Source organism: Lichenostomus cassidix, unplaced genomic scaffold (genome assembly GCF_008360975.1).
Source record: "Lichenostomus cassidix isolate B80296 unplaced genomic scaffold, HeHo_3.0 HiC_scaffold_868, whole genome shotgun sequence".
Lineage (NCBI taxonomy): Eukaryota > Metazoa > Chordata > Aves > Passeriformes > Meliphagidae > Lichenostomus > Lichenostomus cassidix.
In genome coordinates this window covers 21,669-45,975 of record NW_028147895.1, presented here as the reverse complement: position 1 = coordinate 45,975, position 24,307 = coordinate 21,669, and the positions used below count along the sequence as shown (strand labels likewise).

The window sequence follows — 24,307 nt, the reverse complement described above, 5'->3', positions numbered from 1 at the left end:
TGGTTTGTCGAGCACTGAGGGGTGGGGCTAAAGTGAGTGACGTAAGAGCTATCCAATGGAAGTTGGGCGCTGCGGACGGGCGGCCAATGGGGAGAGAGGGCGGGAAGCGCCAGGTGCTGCTCCAGGGGGCAGGTGGTTTGTTCCGCTGTTATATATTTCTATTTGTTATCATTTGTTCTTACTTATCTTACTATAATTATAAACCTAAAACACCTCCGGCCCCACAACAACCCCTGAGCCACAGCACTCCCTTATTAACTATTAATTCAGATAATTAAAATACTCCTGTCCGTCCGCCATGATGAGTGTGGCAGCGGCCATGTTGAATGCTGCGCCCGCCATGATGGGTGTGTCAGCCGCCATGACGGCAGTGCCGCTTCACCGCCGGGCCGAACGGCGCCTACCGAGGTAACGGGACACATCCCCGCCCCGCGGGTTGGCTCCGGTCATCCCGAGCCCACTACAGCGCCCGGAGCGCAGCGAGCCCCGCCTTGCCCACACTCAACATGGCGCCGCGCAGCGGGAACCTTCAACATGGCGGCGCCCATGTGGCGTCAGTGACGTCATTCCTTTTCCGGCGCAGACCGGAAGCGACGTTGCCATGGCGACCTGGGCGGCGTTGGTGAGGCCGAGGGGACTTTGGGGACATCAGAGGGACTTTGGGGACACCGGCAGGGCTGTTGTGACCCCCGTTTCCCTCACCTCCCCCCTCCCACCCCCGCGCCTCGCTTTTCACACAAAAACCACACAGATTTCTTAAAAAAACCCCCCAAAAAAAAAAGAAAAATAGATTTTTTTTTATTCCAAAGCCCTTTTTCCGGGGATTTTCGGGGGATTTCTCAGCGAGGCAGAGGTCGCCGCCCCTTCTTCCTCCTCCTGTGCTTGGCGTCGCCCCTGGGGGTGACACCCTCGGCGCGGGGGTGACCCTGCGGTGTCCCCGCGGCCCCGGGGGGGGAGGGGAACAGCCCCCCGAGATCCGGCGGGGGGGGATTGCCCTGCAGGAGGTGGGCGAGGAGCTGCTGCAGGTCAGCGGGGCTGGGGGCGCTGGGGGCGCTGGGGGGGCTGCCGGCCTTGGGGGGAGAGCTGGGGAGAGAGAGAGAGAGGGAGAGGGGGGTGAGGGGTTGGGGACAGTGACGGGCAGCTCTGGGCACAGCAGGACAGCTCTGGACACCCCCAGGACAGCCCTGGACATCCTCGGACACACCCTGGACAGCTCTGGACACTCCCAGGACACCCCCTGGACACCCTTGGGCACCTCAGGACAGCTCTGGGCATCCCAGGACACCTCCAGGACACACCCAGGACAGCCCTTGACACCCTCAGGACAGCCCTGGACAGCTCTGGTCACCCCAGGACAGCCCTTGACACCCTCAGGACAGCCCTGGACAGCTCTGGTCACCCCAGGACACCCCCAGGATGTCCCTGGACATCCTAGCCCAGGACTGACCACTGATGTCCAGCCCCTGGACATCCCAGGACACCCCTGGACATCCCTGGACATCCCTGGACATCCCTGGACATCCCTGGACACCTCCAGGACACAGCCAGGACAGCTCTGGACACCCTCAGGACATCCCAGGACAGCTCTGGACACCCCGGAACATCCCCAGGACACCCCAGGACACTCTCAGGACACCCCCAGGACATCCCTGGACACCACTGGACAGCCTTGGACACACCCAGGACAGCCTCAGGACACCCCAGGACACCTCTGGACACTCCCAGGCCACCCCTGTCCCCCCCCAGGCCAGCGCTGTCCCCCAGCACTGACCGCTGCCGTCCGGCCGGCGTGGCTGTCCTGGCGCCGAAGGACAGGTGGTAGGGGACACGGTGACTGTCCGGGGAGATGGCCACGCGCTGGCAGCCTGCCCACTCTGGGGACACGGGGACAGCGGGGTGGTGACACCAGAGAGACCCGGGGCTGGGGACAGTGTCACCTCCCAGCGCCGGCTCTGAGCTCTCTGTGCCCCCAGGTGTCCCCATGTCCCCACAGATGTCCCCATGTCCCCCCAAATGTCCCCATGTCCCTGTGAGATGTCCCCGTATCCCCCCCAGATGTCCCCATGCCCCCCCCGGTTGTCCCCATATCCTCCCTGGTTGTCCCCCGTCCCCTCCAGGTGTCCCCCTGTCACCCCCAGATGTCCCCACATCCCCCCCAGATGTCCCTCGGGTGTCCCCATGTCCCCCAGATATCCCCACCCCGAGATGTCCCCAATCCCCCAGATGTCCCTCCCCCAGTGTTCCCTATCACCCCAGATGTCCCCATGCCCCCAGATGTCCCCACATCCTCCCAGATGTCCGGTGTCCCACCCCATGTCCCCCCCCAGATGTCCCAAACCCCCAGGTTCCCATCCCCACCACCCACCCCCCATGTCCCCATATCCCCCAGCTGTCCCCACATCCTCCTCAGATGTCCCCTGGATGTCCCCCCTTGCCCCCAGATGTCCCAATGTCACCCCCAGGTGTCCCCATGTCCTCCCAGATGTCCCCACGTCCTCCCCAGGTGTTCCCCTGCCACCCCCAGATGTCCCCATGTCCCTGTGAGATGTCCCCCTGTCCCCCCACCGGTGTCCCCAAGGCCACTCACCGGTGACATCGTACACCCTGCCGTCCATCCTGGCCAGGTAGGTGACCTTGAGGCCGAGCAGGCTGGACTCTGCCCACAGGTCACCTTCCTCGGCCGCGTGGGACACGCCACAGTCACCACAGTACCGGGCAGAGCGCGGGTCCCTGGGCAGCGGGAACCGCCTGGGGACATTGGGGACATTGGGGACAGTGTGACACTCCTTGGGGACAGTGTGACACCCATGGGGACACATTGGGGACACACTGGGGACACACTGGGGACACTGTGACACGCCGCAGTCACCACAGTACCGGGCAGAGCGCGGGTCCCTGGCCAGCGGGAACCGCCTGGGGACACATTGGGGACATTGGGGACAGTGTGACACTCCTTGGGGACAGTGTGACACCCATGGGGACACATTGGGGACACACTGGGGACACACTGGGGACACTGTGACACGCCGCAGTCACCACAGTACCGGGCAGAGCGCGGGTCCCTGGCCAGCGGGAACCGCCTGGGGACATTGGGGACATTGGGGACACATTGGGGACACACTGGGGACACTGTGACATGCCGCAGTCCCCGCAGTACGGCAGAGCGCGGGTCCCTGGCCAGCGGGAGCCACCTGGGGACACACTGGGGACACGTTGGGGACACTGTGACACCCCCCAGGACAAGGTGGCACCATGACACCCCTTGGGGACACTGTGACACCCCTGGGACACAACGGCATCGTGAGATGTCACCCCAAACCACGATGTCACCCCAAACCACGATGTCACCCCAAAGACACACTGTCACCCCAAGCACACGATGTCACCTCAAACCCTTGGGACACAGTGTCACCCCAAGCACACGATGTCACCCTGAGCCCTCAAGACACGATGTCACCATGTGCCCCAAGGACACAATGTCACCCCAAAGACACAATGTCACCCCCAACCCTTGGGACACAATGTCAGCCCAAGCACATGATGTCACCTTGAGCCCCCAGGACACAATGTCACCCCCAGAACATGATGTCACCCCAAGGACACAATGTCACCCCAAACACACAATGTCACCTCGAGCCCCCAGGACATGATGTCACCCCAAATCTCCCAGGACATGATGTCACCCCTAGGATGCGATGTCACCCTGAGCCCCGAGACACGATGTCACCATGAGCCTTGGGGACACCATGTCACCCCAAAACCTTGGGGACACCATGTCACCCCAAAGCCACAATGTCACCCCAAAGCCACAATGTCACCCCAAGCACATGATGTCACCTTGAGCTCCCAGAACACAATGTCACACTAAGGACACAATGTCACCCCAAAGACACAATGTCACCTCAAGCACATGATGTCACCATGAGGCCCCACCACACTATGTCACCCCAAGGACACAATGTCACACCAAGGACACGATGTCACCTCAAACCCTTGGAACACAATGTCACCCCCTGAATCTCCCAGGACACAATGTCATCCCCAGGACACAATGTCACCCCCAGGACACAATGTCACCTTGAGCCCCCAGAACACAATGTCACCCCCTGAATCTCCCATGACACGATGTCACTCCAAGGACACAATGTCACCCCAAAACCTTGGCACACAATGTCATCCCAAGCACACGATGTCACCCCAAACCCTTGGCACACAATGTCACCCCCTGAATCTCCCACGACACTATATCACCCCAAACACACAATGTCACCCCAAGGACACAACGTCACTGCCAACCCTTGGGACACAATGTCACCCCAAAGACACAACGTCACCCTGAGCCCCTGAGGACAAAATGTCACACCAAGCACACAATGTCACCCCAAACCCTTGGGACACAATGTCACCCCCTGAATCTCCCAGGACACAATGTCACCCCAAAGACACGATGTCACCCCACCCCCCGGGCCGATGCCACCCCCAATGTCACCCCGGTGTCCCTCACCGGTGCCGTCCCCCGCAGCGGCTGCAGCCCATGGCGTCCATGGCGTCCCTGAGCTCCTCCTGCAGCTTCCCCAGGAATGTCCCCAGAGCCTGCGCCAGCTCCCCCTGCGCCAGCTGCTTCCTGCACCCCAAAAATCCCAAAAAATGGGAATTAGAACCCAAAATTTGGGATTGGCACCCCAAAAAATGGGAATTACACACCAAAAAATGGGATGTAGACACCAAAAAATGGGAATTACAGCCCTAAAAATGGGAATTACAGCCCTAAAAAAGTGCCTTTGCCAGCTCCCCCTCCGCCAGCTGCTTCCTGGACCCAAAAAACCCCAAAAAAACCCAAAAATGGGATGTACACACCAAAAAATGGGAATTAGAACCCAAAAAATGGGATTTGTATCTCCAAAAACGGGAATTACAGCCCTAAAAATGGGAATTACAGCCCTAAAAATGTGCCTTTGCCAGCTCCCCCTGCGCCAGCTGCTTCCTGAACCCCAAAAAATCCCCCAAAAATCCCAAAATCCGGGAATTAGAACCCAAAAAATGGGAATTAGAACCCAAAATTTGGGACTGGCACCCCAAAAAATGGGACCTTCACCCCAAAAAATGGGATGTAGACACCAAAAAATGGGAATTACAGCCCTAAAAATGGGATTTGTATCTCCAAAAATATGCCTGTGCCAGCTCCCCCTGAGCCAGCTGCTTCCCGAACCCCAAAAAATGGGAATCAGAACCCAAAATTTGGGATTGGCACCCCAAAAAATGGAATCAGCGCCCCAAAGAATGGGATGTAGACACCAAAAAAATGGGAATTACAACCCTAAAAATGGGAATTACAGCCCTAAAAATGTGCCTTTGCCAGCTCTCCCTGTGCCAGATGCTTCCTGAACCCCAAAAAAATCCCAAAAAATCCCAAAATCCGGGAATTAGAGCCCAAAAAATGGGATCAGCACCCCCAAAAATGGCAATTACAACCCTAAAAATGGGAATTGCAGCCTCCCCGGGAATGTCCCCAGAGCCTGTGCCAGCTGCTTCCTGAACCCAAAAAACCCAAAAAAACCCCAAAAAATCCCAAAAATGGGAATTAGAACCCAAAAAATGGGAATTAGAACCCAAAATTTGGGATTGGCACCCCAAAAAATGGGATGTAGACACCAAAAAATGGGAATTGCAACCCTAAAAATGGGATTTGTATCTCCAAAAATGTGCCTTTGCCAGCTCCCCCTGCGCCAGCTGCTTCCTGCACCCCAAAAAAATCCCAAAAATCCCAAAATCCGGGAATTAGAGCCCAAAACTGCCATTCCACCCCAAAAATCCCCCAAACTCACGTCTCATACTCTCTCTGCCCCTCAGGGCTGCTCACTCAGTCCCACCACCCCAAAAATGAGATTCCCACCCCAAATCAGAGATCTCCCAACCCCAAAACCGGGATTCCCACCCCAAAACCGGGATTCCCACCCCAGAAACAGCCATTCTCATCCCAAAGTGGGGGTCTCACCACCCCAAAACTGCCATCCCCACCCCAAAATGGGGATTCCCATCCCAAAATCGCCTTTCCCACCACCCCAAAACCGCGATTTCCACCCCAAAACCAGGGCCTCACCACCCCAAAACCACCACTCCCACCCCAAAATTCCCCCAAAAACTCACATCTCGTACTCCCTCCTCCTCTCGGGGTCACTCACTCGCTCCCAGCCCACCCCAAAACTGCCATTCCGACCCCAAAACAGCCATTCCCACCCCAAAACCAGGGTCCTACCACCCCAAAAATGAGATCCTCCGACCCCAAAACCAGCATTCCCATCCCAAAACTAGGATTTCCACCCCAGAAACAGCCATTCCCACCCCAAAATCCCCCAAACACTCACGTCTGGTACTCCCTCCTCCTCTCAGGTCCCACCACCCCAAAATGGGCATTTCCATCCCAAAATCGCCATTCCCTCCCAAATCTGGGGTCTCACCACCCCAAAACGGCCATTGCCACCCCAAAACAGAGATCCCCCGACCCCAAAACCAGCATTCCCATCCCAAAACCGGGGTCCCACCACCCCAAAACCGGGATTTCCACCCCAAAACCGCCACTCCCACCCCAAAAATTCCCCCAAAAACTCAAATCTCGTACTCCCTCTTCCTCTTGGGGCTGTTCACTCAGTCCCACGTCACCCCAAAACCACAATTCCCACCCTAAAACTGCCATTCCCACCCCAAAACCAGGGTCCTACCACCCCAAAAATGAGATCCCCACCCCAAAACCGGGATTCCCACCCCAAAAATTCCCCAAAAAACTCACATCTCGTACTCCCTCCTCCTCCTCTCGGGGCTGCTCACTCAGTCCCACCCCACCCCAAAACAGCCATCCTCACCCCAAAACCACGATTCCCACCCCAAAACAGCCATTCCCACCCTAAAACAGAGATCCCCCGACCCCAAAACCAGCATTCCCACCCCAAACTCGGGATTTCCACCCCAAAATCCCCCAAACACTCACGTCTGGTACTCCCTCTCCTCTCGGGGTCGCTCACTTGCTCCCAGCCCACCCCAAAATCGGGATTTCCACCCCAAAAACAGCCATCGCCACCCCAAAAATGAGATTTCCACCCCAAAACCAGCATTTTCACCCCAAAACAGAGATCCCCTGACCCCAAAACTGGGATTTCCACCCCAAAATCCCCCAAACACTCACGTCTGGTACTCTCTCCTCCTCTCGGGGTCACTCACTCGCTCCCAGCCCACCCCAAAACCACAATTCCCACCCTAAAACTGCCATTCCCACCCGAAAAACAGGGTCTCACCACGCCAAAAACCACAATTCCCATCCCAAAACCAGCATTCCCACCCCAAACCCAGGATTTCCACCCCAAAATCCCAAACACTCACGTCTCGTACTCCCTCCTCCTCTCGGGGTCGCTCACTCGCTCCCAGCCTGCCCCAAAAATAGCCATTCCCACCCCAAAACAGAGATCCCCCGACCCCAAAACCAGCATTCCCACCCCAAAATGGTGATTTCCACCCCAAAAACAGCCATTCCCACCCCAAAATCCCCCAAACACTCACGTCTGGTACTCTCTCCTCCTCTCGGGGTCACTCACTCGCTCCCAGCCTGCCCGCAGCACCTTGAACGCTTCCTCTGCCCGCGGGTGGTGGCTCTTGTCGGGGTGTACCTGTGGGGACACCTCAGCCGTGTCCCCAACCCTCAGCCATGTCCCCAGCCCTCAGCCGTGTCCCCAACCCTCAGCCGTGTCCCCAACCCTCAGCCGTGTCCCCAACCCTCAGCTGTGTCCCCAGCCCTCAGCCGTGTCCCCAAGCCTCAGCTGTGTCCCCAACCCTCAGCCGTGTCCCCAAGCCTCAGCCATGTCCCCAACCCCTCAGCCGTGTCCCCTGCCAGGGGACACCTCAGCTGTGTCCCCAGCCCTCAGCCGTGTCCCCAAGCCCTCAGCGATGTCCCCAACCCCTCCGGGATGTCCCCAAAGCTCTCCGGCTGTCCCCAACCCCTCACTGATGTCCCCAACCCCTCCGGGATGTCCCTAAGCCCTCAGCGACGTCCCTAACCCCTCTAGCATGTTCCCAAGCCCTCAGCGATGTCCCCAACCCCTCGAGGATGTCCCCAAGCCCTCCAGGTGTCTCCAACCCCTCTGGCATGTCCCCAAGCCCTCCGGGTGTCCCCAAAGCCCTCAGCGATGTCCCCAAGCCCTCCGGGATGTCCCCAACTCCTCCGGGATGTCCCCAACCCCTCGGGATGTCCCCAACCCCTCGGGATGTCCCCAAGCCCTCCAGCATGTCCCCAACCCCTCGGGATGTCCCCAACCCCTCCGGGATGTCCCCAACCCATCTAGGATGTCCCCAACCCCTCGGCATGTCCCCAACCCCTCTAGGATGTCCCCAACCCCTCGGGATGTCCCCACCCCGTGTCCCACCCACCAGCACGGCCAGCCTCCGGTAGGCTCGGCGCAGCTCGGCGTCACTGGCCGCGGGTGGCACTCCGAGCACGCGGAACGGGTCCAGCTCCTCCTCGGCCACCTGCGCCATCGCCACCAGCCGCGCCACCTCCTGCTCGCCACCCGCGGGGACACTGCGGGGACACTCGTGTCGCCGCAGCAGTTCCCGGGCGCGGCGGAGCGCGGCGGAGCAGCGGCGGGAGGAGCAGCGCAGAGCGGCGGGCAGGAGGAGGAGGAGGAGGAGGAGGAAGGCGAGCAGAGCTCCGAGCAGCCGCAGCGACAGCGCGACCCCCGCGCGGGCCAGCCGCAGGGACAGCGTGTCACCTGCAGTGTCACCAGCGGTGTCACCAGCTGTGTCACCAGCAGTGTCACCAGCAGTGTCACCCGCCGTGTCACCCGCCGTGTCACCAGCGGTGTCACCACCCGTGTCACCAGCAGTGTCACCAGCGGTGTCACCCGCCGTGTCACCTGCCGTGTCACCAGCAGTGTCACCTGCAGTGTCACCCGCCGTGTCACCCGCCGTGTCACCGCAGTGTCACCACCCGTGTCACCAGCAGTGTCACCAGCCGTGTCACCCGCCGTGTCACCAGCAGTGTCACCAGCAGTGTCACCAGCAGTGTCACCCGCCGTGTCACCCGCCGTGTCACCCGCCGTGTCACCAGCCGTGTCACCTGCCGTGTCACCAGCCGTGTCACCAGCAGTGTCACCCGCCGTGTCACCCGCCGTGTCACCTGCCGTGTCACCAGCAGTGTCACCCGCAGTGTCACCCGCCGTGTCACCCGCCGTGTCACCAGCAGTGTCACCAGCAGTGTCACCCGCCGTGTCACCCGCCGTGTCACCTGCCGTGTCACCAGCAGTGTCACCCACAGTGTCACCCGCCGTGTCACCCGCAGTGTCACCAGCCGTGTCACCTGCCGTGTCACCAGCAGTGTCACCAGCCGTGTCACCAGCAGTGTCACCTGCCGTGTCACCCGCAGTGTCACCCCCTGCCGTGTCGCTCAGGTCCCGCTCGGGACAATGCCGCTGTCGCTGTCGCCGTTGGCGCGGCTCGGCGGGTGGCCGCTGGTGACAGGTGACACCGCAGGGGGTGTCCGGCAGGGAGGGGCTCGGGGGGGCGGCGGGGGGGTGACAGGGACAGCGGGGCTCGGGGACACTGCTGGGGACAGTGTTGGGGACAGGGCTGGGGCTGGGGACAGGGCTGGGGACACTGCCGGGACTGGGGACACTCCCGGAATTCGGGACACTCCCGGGGTTGGGGACACCACCGGGACTGGGGACATCGCTATGGTTTGGGACAGTGCCGGGGCTGGGGACAGAGCTGGGGTTGGGGACAGTGTTGGGGACACTGCCTGGACTGGGGACACTCCCAGAGCTGGGGACACCACCGGGATTGGGGACACTTGCGGGGTTGGGGACATCGCTGGGGCTGGGGACACTGCTGCGAGTGGTGACACTGCTGGGGTTGGGGACATGGCCGGGAGTGGTGACACCACCGGGCTTAGGGACATTCTCAGGCCTGGGGACACCCCCGGAGCTGGTGACACTGCCGGGCCTGGGGACACTCTGGGGACTGGGGACATCACCGAGGTTGGGGACAACCCCGGAGCTGGTGACACCGCCGGGCTTGGTGACATTCTCAGGCGTGGTGACACTCTCAGGACTGGGGACACTAGGGACACCCCCGGCGCTGGGGACAGCGCTGTCGCGCTCGCCGCTCTCCTCCTCGTCGCCTCCCGCCGTGTCGCTGTCGCCGGGCTGGTGGCGCCGCTGGCCGCAGCTCCCGTTCCAGGTGACACTGCCGGTGCCACCCGCCGGGGACACCTCCCGGTACCGGAGCTGCTCCATGGCCCGGGTCAGGTCACTGCCATCGGGCCTGGGGACAGCGGGGGACAAATGGGGACAGCGGGGGACAACGGGGATAGCGGGGGACAAATGGGGACAGGGGGGACAGAGGAGGGTACAGGGGAGGGGACAGGGGGACGACAAGGGGGACAGCGGGGATGGAGGGGGACAGCGAGGGACAGGGAAGGGACAACGGGGGACAGCGGGGGACAAATGGGGACAGGGAGGGGGACAGAGGGGGACAAATGGGGACAGCGGGGATAGCGGGGACAGGGGAGGGGACAGGGAGGGGACAAGGGGGACAGCGGGGGACAGAGGGGGACAAATGGGGACAGGGAGGGGACAGGAGGGACAGTGAGGGACAGCGGGGCGACAAGGGAGACAGCGGGGACAGGGAGGGGACAAGGAGAGAACAGGGAGGGGACAGAGGGGGACAGGGAAGGGACAGGGAGGGACAGCGGGTCAGAGCGGCGCCGGGACAGCGCGGGAGCCCCGAGCGGCACCGGAACCCCCGGAGCGGCCGGGGATCTCGGGGATTTCGGGGTATTTCGGGGTATTTCTGGGTATTTTGGGGTATTTGGGGGTATTTGGGTGTAATTCGGGGTATTTCGGGACTCACCGGTAGTTACCGGAGCGACTCGCCGCCGCCGCTCTGCTCCCCTCACGGCCGCACTTCCGCTTTCCGCCCGCCGCCGCGCTGGCCACGCCCACTTCCGGGGCGGAGCCTGGCCTGAAACCCCGCCCAGCCCTGCCCTTAAATGGAAATGGCCACGCCCCCCTCGGGAGAGAGAACCAATCACGAAAGGGCTCTGGCCACGCCCCTCAAGCGGTTGGCCACGCCCTCGAATGGGCTAAGCCACGCCCCTTAACTGGTTGTGGTCCCGCCTCTTAAAGGGGCAACGCTTCTTAAAGGGGCAACGCTTGAGATCCCCCAATTGGAGGGGCTGTGCCTTTAAATATGCAAATAAGGTGGGCGGGGCTTTAGGGGCGTGGCTAGGCTGTGAACCCCTCCCCCCTCTTTATTTTTGTAGGTCCTACCCAAAATCCCCTGGGCGGGATTCACTTTTTGGGGAGAGATCGCAAAAATTTTGGGGTCCTGGAAACCCCGAATCTCCCCTGGGACCCCAAAATTTAACCTAAACCCCACCTGGGATCCCAAAATTTAACCCAAAACCACCCTGGGACCCCAAAATTTTAACCCCAAACCCCCAAATTTTAATCCAAACCACTCTGGGATCCCCAAAAGTTAACCTAAACCACCCTGGAATCCCCGAATTTTAACCCCAAACTCCCAAATTCTAACCCCAAACCCACCTGGGACCCCAAAATTTTAATCCAAACCCCACTTGGATCCCCAAATTTTAACCCAAAACTCTCCTGGGACCCCAAAATTTAACTTAAACCACCCTGGAATCCCCAGATTTTAACCCCAAACCCCCAAAATTTAACCCAAAACCCACCTGGGATCCCAAAATTTTAATGTAAACCCTCCTGGGACCCCAAAATTTAATCCAAACCGCCTTAGGACCCCAAATTTTAATCCCAACTCCCCCTGGGATCCCAAACATTAAGTTAAATCCTCCAGGGACCCCAAAACTTTAACCCTAAACCCCCAAATTTTAACCCAAATCCCCCGAAGACTCCCAAAATTTCAATCTGAACCCTCCTGGGAACCCAAAATTTTAAACCAAACCACCCTGAGATCCCAAAATTTAACCTAAACCACCCTGGAATCCCCAAATTTCAACACCAAACCCCCAGATTTTAACCCCAAACCCCACTAGGACCTCAAAATTTTAATTCAAACCCACCTGGGACCCCAAATTTTAATTCAAACCCTTCTGGGATCCCAAACTTTAACCTAAACCACCCTGGGACCCCAAAATTTTAACCCCAAATCCCCCTGGATCCCCAAATTTTAATTCAAACCCTCCTGGGATGCCCAAAATCCTAACCCCAAACCCACCTGGGACCCCAAAATTTAATCCAAACCACCCTGGAATCCCCAAATTTTAACCCCAAACCCCCAAAATTTTAACCCCAAATCTCTCCTGGGACCCCAAATTTTAACCCCAAACCCCCAAATTTTAACCCAAATTCCCCCGGGATACCCAAATTTTAACTCAAACCCCCCTGAGATCCCCAAAATTTTAACCCCAAAATCCTCCTGGGACCCCAAAATTCTAATCCCAAACCCCCAAATTTAACCCAAACCCCGCTGGATCCTCAAAATTTGACCCCAAAATCCCCTGCGACCCCAAAATTTTAATTCAAACCACCCTCGGATACCAAATTTTAAACTCTTTTGGGATCCAAAAATCCCCTGGAAACCCCAAATTTTAACCCAAATCACTCTGGGATCCCAAAATGTAACCCCAAACTCTCCTAGGATCCCCAAATTTTAATCCCAAACCCTCCTGGGACCCCAAAATTTAACCCAAACCGCCTTAGGACCCCAAATTTTAATCCCAAACCCCTCTCGGATCCCCAAATTTTAATGTAAACCCTCCTGGGACCCCAAAATTTTAACCCCAAACTCCCAAAATTTAACCCAAACCTCCCTGGGACCCCAAATTTAACCCCAAACCGCCTTAGGATCCCCAAATTTGAACTCCAAACTGCCCTGGGACCCCAAATTTTAACCCCAAATTCTAACCTCAAACCCACCTGAGACCCCAAAATTTAACCCCAAACCCCCAAATTTTAACTCCAAATCCCCCTGGGACCCCAAAATTTAACTCCAAACTCCCAAATTTTAACCCCAAAACCCCCTAGCACCCCAAAATTTTAATTCAAATCGCCCTGAGACCCCAAAATTTAACCCCAAACCCCCAGATTTTAACTCCAAATCTACCCTGGGATCCCCAAAATTTAACCCAAACCGCCCTGGGACCCCAAAATTTTAATGCAACCCCCCCTAGGATCCCCAAATTTTAATTTAAACCCTCCTGGGATCCCCAAAATTTTAACCCAAAACCCTCCTGGGACCCCAAAATGTAATCCAAACCCACCTGGGACTGCAAAATTTAACCACAAATCCGCAAATTTTAACCCCAAACCCCCAAATTTTAACCCAAACTCCCCTGGGACCCCAAAATTTAACCTAAACCACCCTGGAATCCCCAAATTTGAACCCAAAACTCCCAAATTTTAACCCACAACCCTCCTGGGATCCCAAAATTTAACCCAAAACCCACCTGAGACCCCAAATTTGAACCCCAAACCACCCTGAGGTCCCTAAATTTTAACTCCAAACCCACCTGGGACTCCAAAATTTTAATTCAAATTCCCCTGGGACCCCAAAATTTAACCTAAACCACCCTGGAATCCCCAAATTTTAACCCCAAACCCCCAAAATTTTAACCCAAACCCTCCTAGGACCCCAAATTTTAACCCCAAACCCCCAAATTTTAACCCAAATTCCCCCGGGATACCCAAAATTTAACCCCAAACCCCCTTGGGACCCCAAATTTTAACCCAAATTCCCCCGGGATACCCAAAATTTAACCCCAAACCCCCTTGGGACCCCAAAATTTTAATTCAAACTGCCCTGAGACCCCAAATTTCAACTCCAAACCCCTCTGGGACGCCAAATTTAACCCCAAACCGCCTTAGGACCCCAAAATTTTACCCCAAACCCTCCTGGGACCCCAAAATTTAACCCCAAATTCCCAAATTTTAACCCCAAAAGCCCAAATTTTCACCCAAATTCTCCCGGGATCCCCAAATTTTAACCCCAGACCCCCCTAAGACCCCAAAATTCTAACCCCAAACCCCCCTGAGACCCCAAAATTTTAACCCCAAATCTCCCCTAGGACCCCAAAATTTTAATTCAAACCCCCCTGAGACCCCAAATTTCAACCCCAAACCCTCCTGGGACCCCAAAATTTAACCTAAACCACCCTGGAATCCCCAAATTTTAACCCCAAACCCCCAAAATTTTAACCCAAACCCTCCTAGGACCCCAAATTTTAACCCCAAACCCCCAAATTTTAACCCAAATTCCCCCGGGATACCCAAAATTTAACCCCAAACCCCCTTGGGACCCCAAATTTTAATCCCAAAACACCAAATTTTAACCCCAAAACCCCATAGGACCCCAAAATTTTAATTCAAACTGCCCTGAGACCCCAAATTTCAACTCCAAACCCCTCTGGGACCCCAAAATTTTACCCCAAACCCTCCTAGGACCCCAAAATTTAACCCCAAATTCCCAAATTTTCACCCAAATTCTCCCGGGATCCCCAAATTTTAACCCCACACCCCCCTAAGACCCCAAAATTCTAACCCCAAACCCTCCTGAGACCCCAAAATTTTAACCCCAAATTCCCCTGCGACCCCAAAATTCTAACCCCGAATCTCCCCTAGGACCCCAAAATTTTAATTCAAACCCCCGAGACCCCAAATTTCAACCCCAAACCCATCTGGGACCCCAAAATTTAACCCCAAATCCCCAAATTTTAACCCAAATCCCCCTGGAATCCCCAAATTTTAACCCCGAATCCCCAAATTTTAACCCCAAACTCCCAAATTTTCACCCAAATCCTCCCGGAACCCCAAAATTTTAATCCAAACCCCCCAAAATTTTAACCCCAAACCCCCCTAGGACCCCAAAATTCCATCCCAGGACAATCCCGACCCCACAACTCGATCACTGCTGTTTTATTTTCGTGTCGTTTTTAAAAATAAAAGGAAAAAAACAACCAAAAAATAAAAGGAAAAATGAGAAAATTGGAGGTTGGGGTGACAGGGGGGAGGGGAGGAGGCACGGCCCCTTTTTTTCCCCTTTTTCCCCTTTTTTTGTTAAATTTTGTTCAATTTAATCCCAATAAAAACAGGGAGTGATGTGGGGGAGAAAGACCCGAGCCCAAAAAACGAAAAAACAAAAAAAAAAATTAAAATTTAGCACAAAAAAACCCCCAAAAAGTTAAAATTAGCCCAAAAAAAACCCCGAAAAATTAAAATTAACCACAAAAAAAACCCCAAAAAATTAAAATTTAGCACAAAAAAACCCCGAAAAATTAAAATTAACACAAAAAACCCCCAAAAAATTAAAATTAACCACCAAAAAACCCAAAAAATTAAAATTAGCCCCAAAAAAACCCAAAAAAATTAGAATTAACCACCAAAAAAACCCCAAAAAATTAAAATTAACCCCAAAAAAACCCCAAAAAAATTAAAATTAACCCCAAAAAAACCCCAAAAATTAAAATTTAGCACAAAAAACCCCCAAAAAATCAGAAAAAATTCTGAAAAAAAGATCCTAAAATCCTGGGAGTGACGTTGGGATGAAAGGCAAAAAATGTTCCCAAAAATATTAAAATAAAACCCAAAAAAACCCCAAAATTCTGGGAGTAATCTAAGGAAGGACCCAAGCCCAAAAAAAACCCCCAAAACCCACAAAAAATCAAAATAAACCAGAAAAAAGCCCCAAAAATCCCCCAAAAATCCCCAAAAATCCCAGAAAGAAGGACCCTACCCCAAAAAAACCCAAATAAATTAGAAAAAAATCAAAATAAACTGAAAAAATTTAAAAAAAAAATCCCAAAATCCCGGGAGTGACCTCAGGAACAAAGACCTTACCCCCAAAAAAACCCCAAAAAATCAAAATAAACCCCAAAAAATCAAAATAAACCCCAAAAAATCAAAATAAACCCCAAAAATGCCAGGAAAAACCTCACTGGGAGTTCCTGGGATTTTTTGGGAAAAAAAAATCAAAATAAATCATCAAAAACCCCCAAAAAAATCAAAATAACCACCAAAAAACCGCCGAAAATTCCAGGAAAATTGCTGAAAATTCCGGAAAATTCACTGAAAATTCTGGAAAAATCACCGAAAATCCCGGAAAAGTCACTGAAAATTCTGAGAAAATCGCTGAAAATCCCAGAAAAATCACCGAAATTCCCAGAAAAGTCACTGAAAATTCTGAGAAAATCGCTGAAAATCCCAGAAAAATCACTGAAAATTCCAGAATAATCACTGAAAATTCCGGAAAAATCACTGAAAATTCTGGAAAAATCAATGAAAATCCCGGAAAAATCAACAAAAATCCCAGGAAAATCACCAAAAATTGCCCAAAATCCCAGAAAAATCACCGAAAATTGCCCAGAAAAATCCTGGAAAAATCACTGAAAATCCTGAGAAAATTGCCGAAAATCCCAGAAAAATCACTGAAAATTCCGGAAAAATCACCAAAAATCCCAGAAAAATCACCGAAATTCCCAGAGAAATCAACAAAAATCCCAGAAAATCCCAGAAAAATCACTGAAAATCCCAGAAAAATCACTGAAAATCCCGGAAAAATCACCGAAATTCCCAGAAAATCCCAGAAAAATCGCCGAAAATCAACAAAAATCCCAGAAAAATCACCAAAATTCCCAGGAAAAACCCCGAAAATCCCCCAAAACCCCCCAAATTACGAGTCCAGCTCCAAGCCCCGCAGTTCCTCCTCCAAAGCTTTCCTCCTCCCCAGCTTTTCCAGCTGCTCCTTGGTGGGCTGGGGAGATTTCCACCTTCCAGCCTCTGCCGCAGCTCCTCCACCTGCCGCAGCTTCTTCCTCCAGGCTTTTGATGCGCCGGCTCTTCTCCGAGTTATTCCGGGATTTTCCCGTTTTCCCGGAATTTTCCGCATTTTCCGAATTTTCCGGCATTTTTTCCACATTTTCAGTTTTTCCCCGAATTTTCGCTTTCTTCCGGCGTTTTGAGTTTTCCCCTCCTTTCTCCGCGTTTTCCCGCTTTTCCCAAGTTATTCCGGGATTTCCGCATTTTCGATTTCCGCATTATTCCCAACATTTCCCTCCTTCCCGGCGTTTTCCGCATTTTCCCGGCATTTCCAGCGCCATTCCGCGGTTTTCCGCCTTTTCAGCGGCTTTTCCCGGCGTTTTCCGCATTCCCGAGCTTCCCCTCCTTCCCGGGGTTTCCCCAATTTCGGCACTCCCCAAATCCCCTCGATTCCCGAATTTCCCGAGTTATTCCGCGATTTTCGGCGTTATTTCCCCCTCGATTTTCCCCAATATTCCCTCGATTTTCGGCATTATTCCCGCGATTTTCCGTTATTTCCCCCTCGATTTTCCCCATTTCCCCCGCGATTTTCCCCGTGATTCCCGCGGCTCGCGGCGCTCCCCACCCTCCTCTCCGCCCCTCCCGCGCTGTCCCTCGCTCGCTGTCCCCCTGTCGCTGTCCCTGCCCTCCCTCCCTTCCCAGTCCGTCCCCGTCGCTCTCCCTCTCCTTCTCCTGCTGCTGTTTCCTCTTCTCCTTCCGTTTCAGGTTCCTCCGCGCGGTTTTGGAGAGCCCGGCGGGCGGGCAGGGGTCGCCGAGGGTCGCGGGGGTCGCGCGGCTCGGGGGTCGGGTCGGGTTCAGCCCCGGGGGCAGTTCGGTTTGCTCCGGAAGAATTTCACGTATTTGTTCTCGTAGCTGGTTTTGGGGGAAGGAGGAGGGTTAGGGGTGGTTTGGGGGGGTTTTGGGGGGGATAAAAGGGTCTGGGGGTGGTTTGGGGTGGTTTGGGGGGTTTGGGGGATAAAAGGGTCTGGGGGTGGTTTGGGGTCCTGGGGGGTTTGGGGAGTCTGGAGGGTCCTGGAAGGGTTCTGGATGGGTTTGGGGGTCCTGGAAGGGAGGGTTTGGAAAAGGGTCAGGGTGTGGTTTGGGGGTCCTGGGGGTTGAGGTCTGAGGCAGGGTCTGGGGTCCTGGAAGGATAAAAAGGGTCAGGGGTGGTTTGGGGGGAGGGGGGGGATGGGTTTGGGGGGTCCTGAAAGGGTCTGGCGGGAGGTCTGGAGGGTCCTGGAAAGGGTTCTGGATGGGTTTGGGGGTTCTGGGGGGATAAAAAGAGGTCTGGGGGTGGTTTGGGGGATCCTAGAAGGTTTGGGGTGGTTTTGGGGTCCTAGAGGGGACAGGAAGGGTTTGGGGGGCTCCTGGAAAGCATAAAAGGGTCTGGGGGTAGTGTGGAGGGTCCTGGAAGGTTTTGGGGGTGGTTTGGGGGGTCCTGGAAGGGATAAAAAGGGTCAGGGGTGGTTTGGGGAGGGAGCTGGGGTGGTTTGGGGGGTCCTGGGGGATAGTGGGATTCTGGGGGATCCTGGAAGGATAAAGGGTCTGGGGGTGGTTTGGGGGGTCCTGGAAGGGTCTGGGGGAGTCTGGAGGGGTCCTGGAAGAGTTCTGGATGGGTTTGGGGGTCCTGGGAGTAGTCTGGGGGTCCTGGAAGGGATGGGGAAGGGTCTGGGGGAGTCTGGATGGGTTTGGGGGTCCTGGAAGGGATAAAAAGGGTCTGAGGGTAGTTTGGGGGGTCCTGGAAAGGACAAGGAGGGGTTTGGGAGGTCCTGGAAGGCTCTGGGGGAGTCTGAACAGGTCTAGGGGGTCCTGGAAGGGATAAAAAGGGTCTGGGGGTGGTTTGGGGAGGGGGCTGGGGTGGTTTGGGGGGTCCTGGAAGGGTCTGGAGGAGTCCTGGAAGGGTTCTGGATGGGTTTGGAGGAGGCTGTGAGGGGTTTGAGGGTCCTGGAAGGGATAAAAAGGGTCTGGGGGTGGTTTGGGGAGGGGGCTGGAGGGGTTTTGGGGGTTCTAGGGGGGACAAGGAGGGGTTTGGGTGGTCCTGGAGGGGTTTTGGAGGGGTCTGGTGGGGTTTGGGGTGACTTGGAGGGGACAGGAGGAAATTTTAGGGGTCTGTGAGGATCCAGGAGGGATTTGGGAAGGTCCAGGAGGGTCCAGGTGGGTCCAGGAGGATGCAGGAAGGATTTGAGAGGGACTGTCAGGGGTCCAGGGGGGTCCAGGGGGGAATTTCAGGGGTCTGTGGGGGTCCAGGAGGGATTTGGGAGGATCCAGGGGGGTCCAGGGGGGAATTTCAGGGATCAGGAAGGTCCAGCAGGATCCAGAAGGGAATTTCAGGCCCTGTGAGGGTCCAGGAGGGATTTGGGAAGGTCCAGGGGGTCCAGGAGGGAATGTCGGGGATCTGTGGGGCTCCAGAAGGATCCAGGGGGATCTAGAAGGATCCAGGAGGGAATTTCGGGGTCCAGGAGGGATTTGGGAAGGTCCAGGAGGGAATTTCGGGGTCTCTGAGGGTCCAGGAAGGATTTGGGAAGATCCAAAAGGATCCAGAAGGATCCCCAGAGGACATCAAAGGCTGTCGGGGTGGGAGGAGCCACGAAGAACAGTTCTGGGGGGGACACGACCCCTCTCCAGCCCTGGGGACCCCCTGAACACCCCAAAGAGACCCCTCCCCATCCCCTGAGGACCTCCAGAACCCCCCAGGACCCCTCCCCACATCCTGGGGACCCTCAGGAGCCCCAGGATCCTCCAGAACCTCTCCCCACATCCTGGAGACCCCCTAAACACCCCCAGGATCCCCCCAAAGAGACTCCTCCCCACCCCCTGGAGACCCCCAGGACCCCCCAGGGACCCCAGAGACCTCCCAAAGAGACCCTTCCCCACATCCTGGAGACCCCCAGGACCCAGAACACCCCCAGGGACCCCAAACCCCCAAAGGACCCCTCCCCACCCCCTGGGGACCCCCAGAGGTCCCCAGACCCCCCAGGCCACCCCAGGCCCCCCCCGGCCCCCCACTCACACGGGCACCTCCTCCTGGGGCACGTAGCCCTCCTTGACCCTCCGCGGTTTGCGCCAAGTGCCGTCCGGCCGCTGCGTGGAGGGGATGTAGCGGCCTGGGGACAGCGAGGGACAGTGTGGGACAGAGTGGGGACATGGGGACAGTGTGGGACAGTGTGGGGACATGGGGACACCTTGGGGACACCCTGGGGCTGCTGCGTGGAGGGGATGTAGCGGCCTGGGGACATGGGGACAGTGAGGGACACCTTGGGGACATGGGGACACCTTGGGGACACCCTGGGGCTGCTGTGTGGAGGGGATGTAGTGGCCTGGGGACAGCGTGGGGACAGTGTGGGACAGTGTGGGGACAGTGTGGGGACATGGGGACAGTGTGGGACAGTGTGGGGACATGGGGACACCTTGGGGACACCTTGGGGGCACCCTGGGGACACCTTGGGGACACCTTGGGGGCACCCTGGGGACATGGGAACATCATGCGGACACCACAGGAACATTGCGGGGACACCGTGGGGACATCATGGGGACACCTTGGGGACACTGGGGGGACATCATGGGGACACTGGGGGGACATCATGGGGACATCATGGGACACCCTGAGGCTGCTGCATAGACGGGATGTAGCAGCCTGGGGGACAGGGGACATCACGGGGACAGCATGGGGACACCCTGGGACACTGCGGGGACACCCTGGGGACACCCCCAGGGTCACCCACGGGCACCAGGGCAGCTCCAGGACACATCCAGGGGGACATGGGGACACTGTGGGGACAGCTTGGGGACACCCTGGAGATTTGGGGACACCAAGGGAACACAGTGGGGACATCACAGGGACACTCCAGGGACATCATGGGGACATGGGGACACCCTGGGGACACCCTGGGGACACCCTGGGGACACTATGAGGCCATGGGGCCACGTGGGGACACCTTGGGGACACCGTGGGGACATGGGGTACCATAGGGACATCGTGGGGACACCGCCAGGGTCACCCAGGGATACCAGGGGGGCTCCAGGGGGACATGGGGACACCTTGGGGACACCCTGGGAACATCGTGGGGACATCGTGGGGACACTATGTGGACACCCTGGGGACACCTTGGGGACATGGGGACACCCCGGGGACACCAGGGTGACACCAGGCCACCCCACAGGGACACCCCCCAGACCCTGGGACACCTCAGAGAGCCCATGGGGACCCCAAGACACCCCGGAGGTCCCCAGAATGTCCCCAAAGAGACCCCGAGATCCCCCAGAGCCAAAATCCTACAGATGGACAGCTGGACACCCCAAAATCCTACAGATGGACAGCCGGACACCCCAAAATCCTACAGATGGACAGCTGGACACCCCAAAACCCCTCAGGACCCCAAAAAGCACAAAACCCCAAAATTTGGGACTTTTCCCACACACACCTCACCCCCTCAGCCCTCCCCCCCGGGGGTTCCGAGACCCCAAAATGCCCCAAAACGCCCCCAGACCCAAAATCCTACAGGATGGACATCTGGACACCCCAAAACCCTCACGAAGATCCCTGAATCCCTCATGGAGACCCCAAAATCCAGAACTCTTCCCACACACACCGAACCCCCTCAGGGGGGTCCTGAGACCCCAAAACACCCCCAGACACAAAATCCCTGAGGATGGACACCCCAAAACCCTCACGAAGACCCCTGGACACCTCATGGAGACCCCAAAACCCCAAAATCCCGAACTTTTCCCACACACCGCTCTCCCCCTCAGCCCCTCCAGGGGTCTCAGGTCCCCCTCAGGAACCCCCAGACCCAAAATCCTACAGGATGGACATCCGGACACCCCTAAACCCCTCAGGATGGACACCCCAAAACCCTCACGAGGACCCCTGGACACCTCACGGAGACCCCAAAAAGCGGAAAATCCTAAAATCCAGAAACTTTTCCCTCACACCTCTCAGCCCCTCCGGGGGTCTCAGGTTCCCCTCAGAAACCCCCAGACCCAAACCCCCCAGGATGGACACCCCAAAATCCTACAGGATGAACACCTAGACACCCCAAAACCCCTCAGGATGGACACTCGAATCCCTCACAGAAACCCCAAAAGCCCCAAAACCCCGAACCTTCCCCTCACACCCCTCAGCCCCTCACGGGGGTCCCGAGACCCCAAAACGCCCCCAGACCCAAAATCCTACAGGATGGACATCTGGACACCCCAAAACCCCTCAGGATGGACACCTAGGTCCCACATAGAGACCCCAAAAAACCGCAAAACCCCAAAACCTGGGACTCTTCCCACACACAGCTCGACCCCCTCAGCCCCTCACAGGGGTGTTGAGACCCCAAGATGCCCCCAGACCCAAAACCCCCCCAGGATAGACATCTGGACACCCCAAAACCCCTCAGGATGGACACCCGAATCCCTCACGGAGACCCCAAAAAACCGCAAAATCTCAAAATCCCGAACCTTCCCCTCACACCCCTCAGCCCCTCCGGGGGTCTCAGGTCCCCCTCAGGAACCCCCAGACCCAAAATCCTACAGGATGGACATCTGGACACCCCAAAACCCCTCAGAATGGATATCTAGACACCTCATAAAGACCCCAAAAAGCCCCAAAACCCCAAAATCCCGAACCTTCCCCTCACACCCCTCAGCCCCTCCGGGGGTCTCAGGCCTCCCCCAGCCCCACACCCGCTCCCCCCCCGGCGCTGCCCAGCCCGTCCCGGGGGTCTCCTCGCCCCTCCCGGGGGTCTCCTCGCCCCTCCCGGGGGTCTCCTCGCCCCCCCTCAGCCCCCCGGCCCGCCGCCCCCCCACACCCACCGGTCTCGTCCGTCACATAGGGCGTCGCCATCTTTGCGCGCGCGCCGCCGGCCCCGCCCCGCCCCGGAAGTGACGCGCTTCGCGGCGGCGCGCGGCGGCCCTGGGGGGCGTGGTCTGTGAGTGTATGTAAATTAGTGGGCGTGGCTAAGAGGGGGGGTAGGGTTTGTGTTATTAATATGGAAATGAGGGGGTGGGGATTGGTTGAGCTGGGAATTGGGGAGTGGGGATCGAGGGGGCGTGGCCAGGGAGGATATGGAAATTAGGGGGTGTGGTCATTGCCTTATAGGGAAATTATATAGAGCGGTCATTGAGAGCAGTGGCTATTGGGAATATGGAAATTACCAAAAAAAAACAAACAAAAAACCACCAACCAAAAAACCCAAAAACAAAGGGGGCGTGGTCATTGTCTTGTATGGAAATTAGAAACGTCATTGAGAGAAATGGATATTCAATGTATGGAAATTAGGGGGCGTGGCCATTGGTTTGGCTCGCATGTGATCATCGAGGGGGCGTGGCCAGTGAGGGTATGGAAATTAGGGGGCGTGGCCATCTGTTTGTATGGAAAATACAGAGAGTGGTCATTGAGAGAAGTGGCTATTGGGAATATGGAAATTAGGGGGCGTGGTCATCCTAGAGCATGGGCAGTAAGGGATATGGAAATTAGGGAGCATGGTCATTGATATGTGTATGGAAATTAGGGGGCGTGGCCATCTGCTTATATGGAAATTACAGAGCACAATGATTGAGAGTGGTTATTCAGGATATGGAAATTAGGGGGCGTGGTCATTGTCTTGTGTGGAAATTAGAGAACATGGTGATTGAGGGAAGTGGATATTCAGTATATGGAAATTAGGGGCGTGGTCATGGGTTTCACTGGTGTGTGGACATGGAGGGGGCGTGGTCGCTGATGGCTATGGAAATGAGGGGGCGTGGCCAGCGGTTTATATGGAAATTACAGCTTGTGGCCATTGAGAGAAGTGGCTATTGGGAATATGGAAATGAGGGGGCGTGGTCAGCACTTCGGTGTGTGATCATCAAGGGGGCGTGGCCTGTGATTGATATGGAAATCAGGGGGCGTGGCCATCTATTTATATGGAAATTACAGAGCACAATGACTGAGAGTGGCTATTGGGGATATGGAAATTAGGGGGCGTGGTCATTGATTTGGCTCATATGTGATCATCGAGGGGGCGTGGTTAGTAATGACATGGAAATTAGGGGGCGTGGCCATCGGTTTCTGTGGAAAATGCAGAGCATGGCTATTGAGAGAAGTGGATATTGGGGATATGGAAATTAGGGGGCGTGGTCATCGGTTTATGTGGAAAATGCAGAGAAGTGGATATTGGGGATATGGAAATTAGGGGGCGTGGTCATCGGTACAGATGGAAACTCTAGAGAGTGGTCATTGGGGATATGGAAATGAAGGGGTATGGTCATTAATACGTATGGAAATTAGGGGGCGTGGCCATGCATTGATATGGAAATTATATAGCGTGATCCTTGACAGACAGTGGATATTGAGAATATGGAAATTAGGGGGCGTGGCCATGCTTTTATGTGGAAATTATGTAGCATAGTCATTGACAGGCAGTGGATATTCGAGATATGGAAATTAGGGGGCGTGGCCATCATAGAGCATGGGCAATGAGGGCTATGGAAATTAGGGGGCGTGGTCATTGATATATATGGAAATTA

General features: G+C 56.0%; 1 protein-coding gene across 1 annotated transcript; it reads right to left on the bottom strand.

The window, feature by feature from the left end:
• Nucleotides 1-777: 777 nt before the first annotated feature.
• On the bottom strand, nucleotides 778-22,662 carry LOC146420582 (uncharacterized). The gene is given in 11 exon segments (XM_085048123.1): nucleotides 778-1,083; nucleotides 1,772-1,874; nucleotides 2,588-2,748; nucleotides 4,505-4,624; nucleotides 7,552-7,658; nucleotides 8,416-8,756; nucleotides 9,416-10,305; nucleotides 17,400-17,646; nucleotides 17,649-17,686; nucleotides 19,824-19,917; nucleotides 22,613-22,662. Coding segments are annotated over 11 exon segments (2,376 nt in total). The 5' UTR covers nucleotides 22,644-22,662; the 3' UTR covers nucleotides 778-839.
• Nucleotides 22,663-24,307: the final 1,645 nt, after the last annotated feature.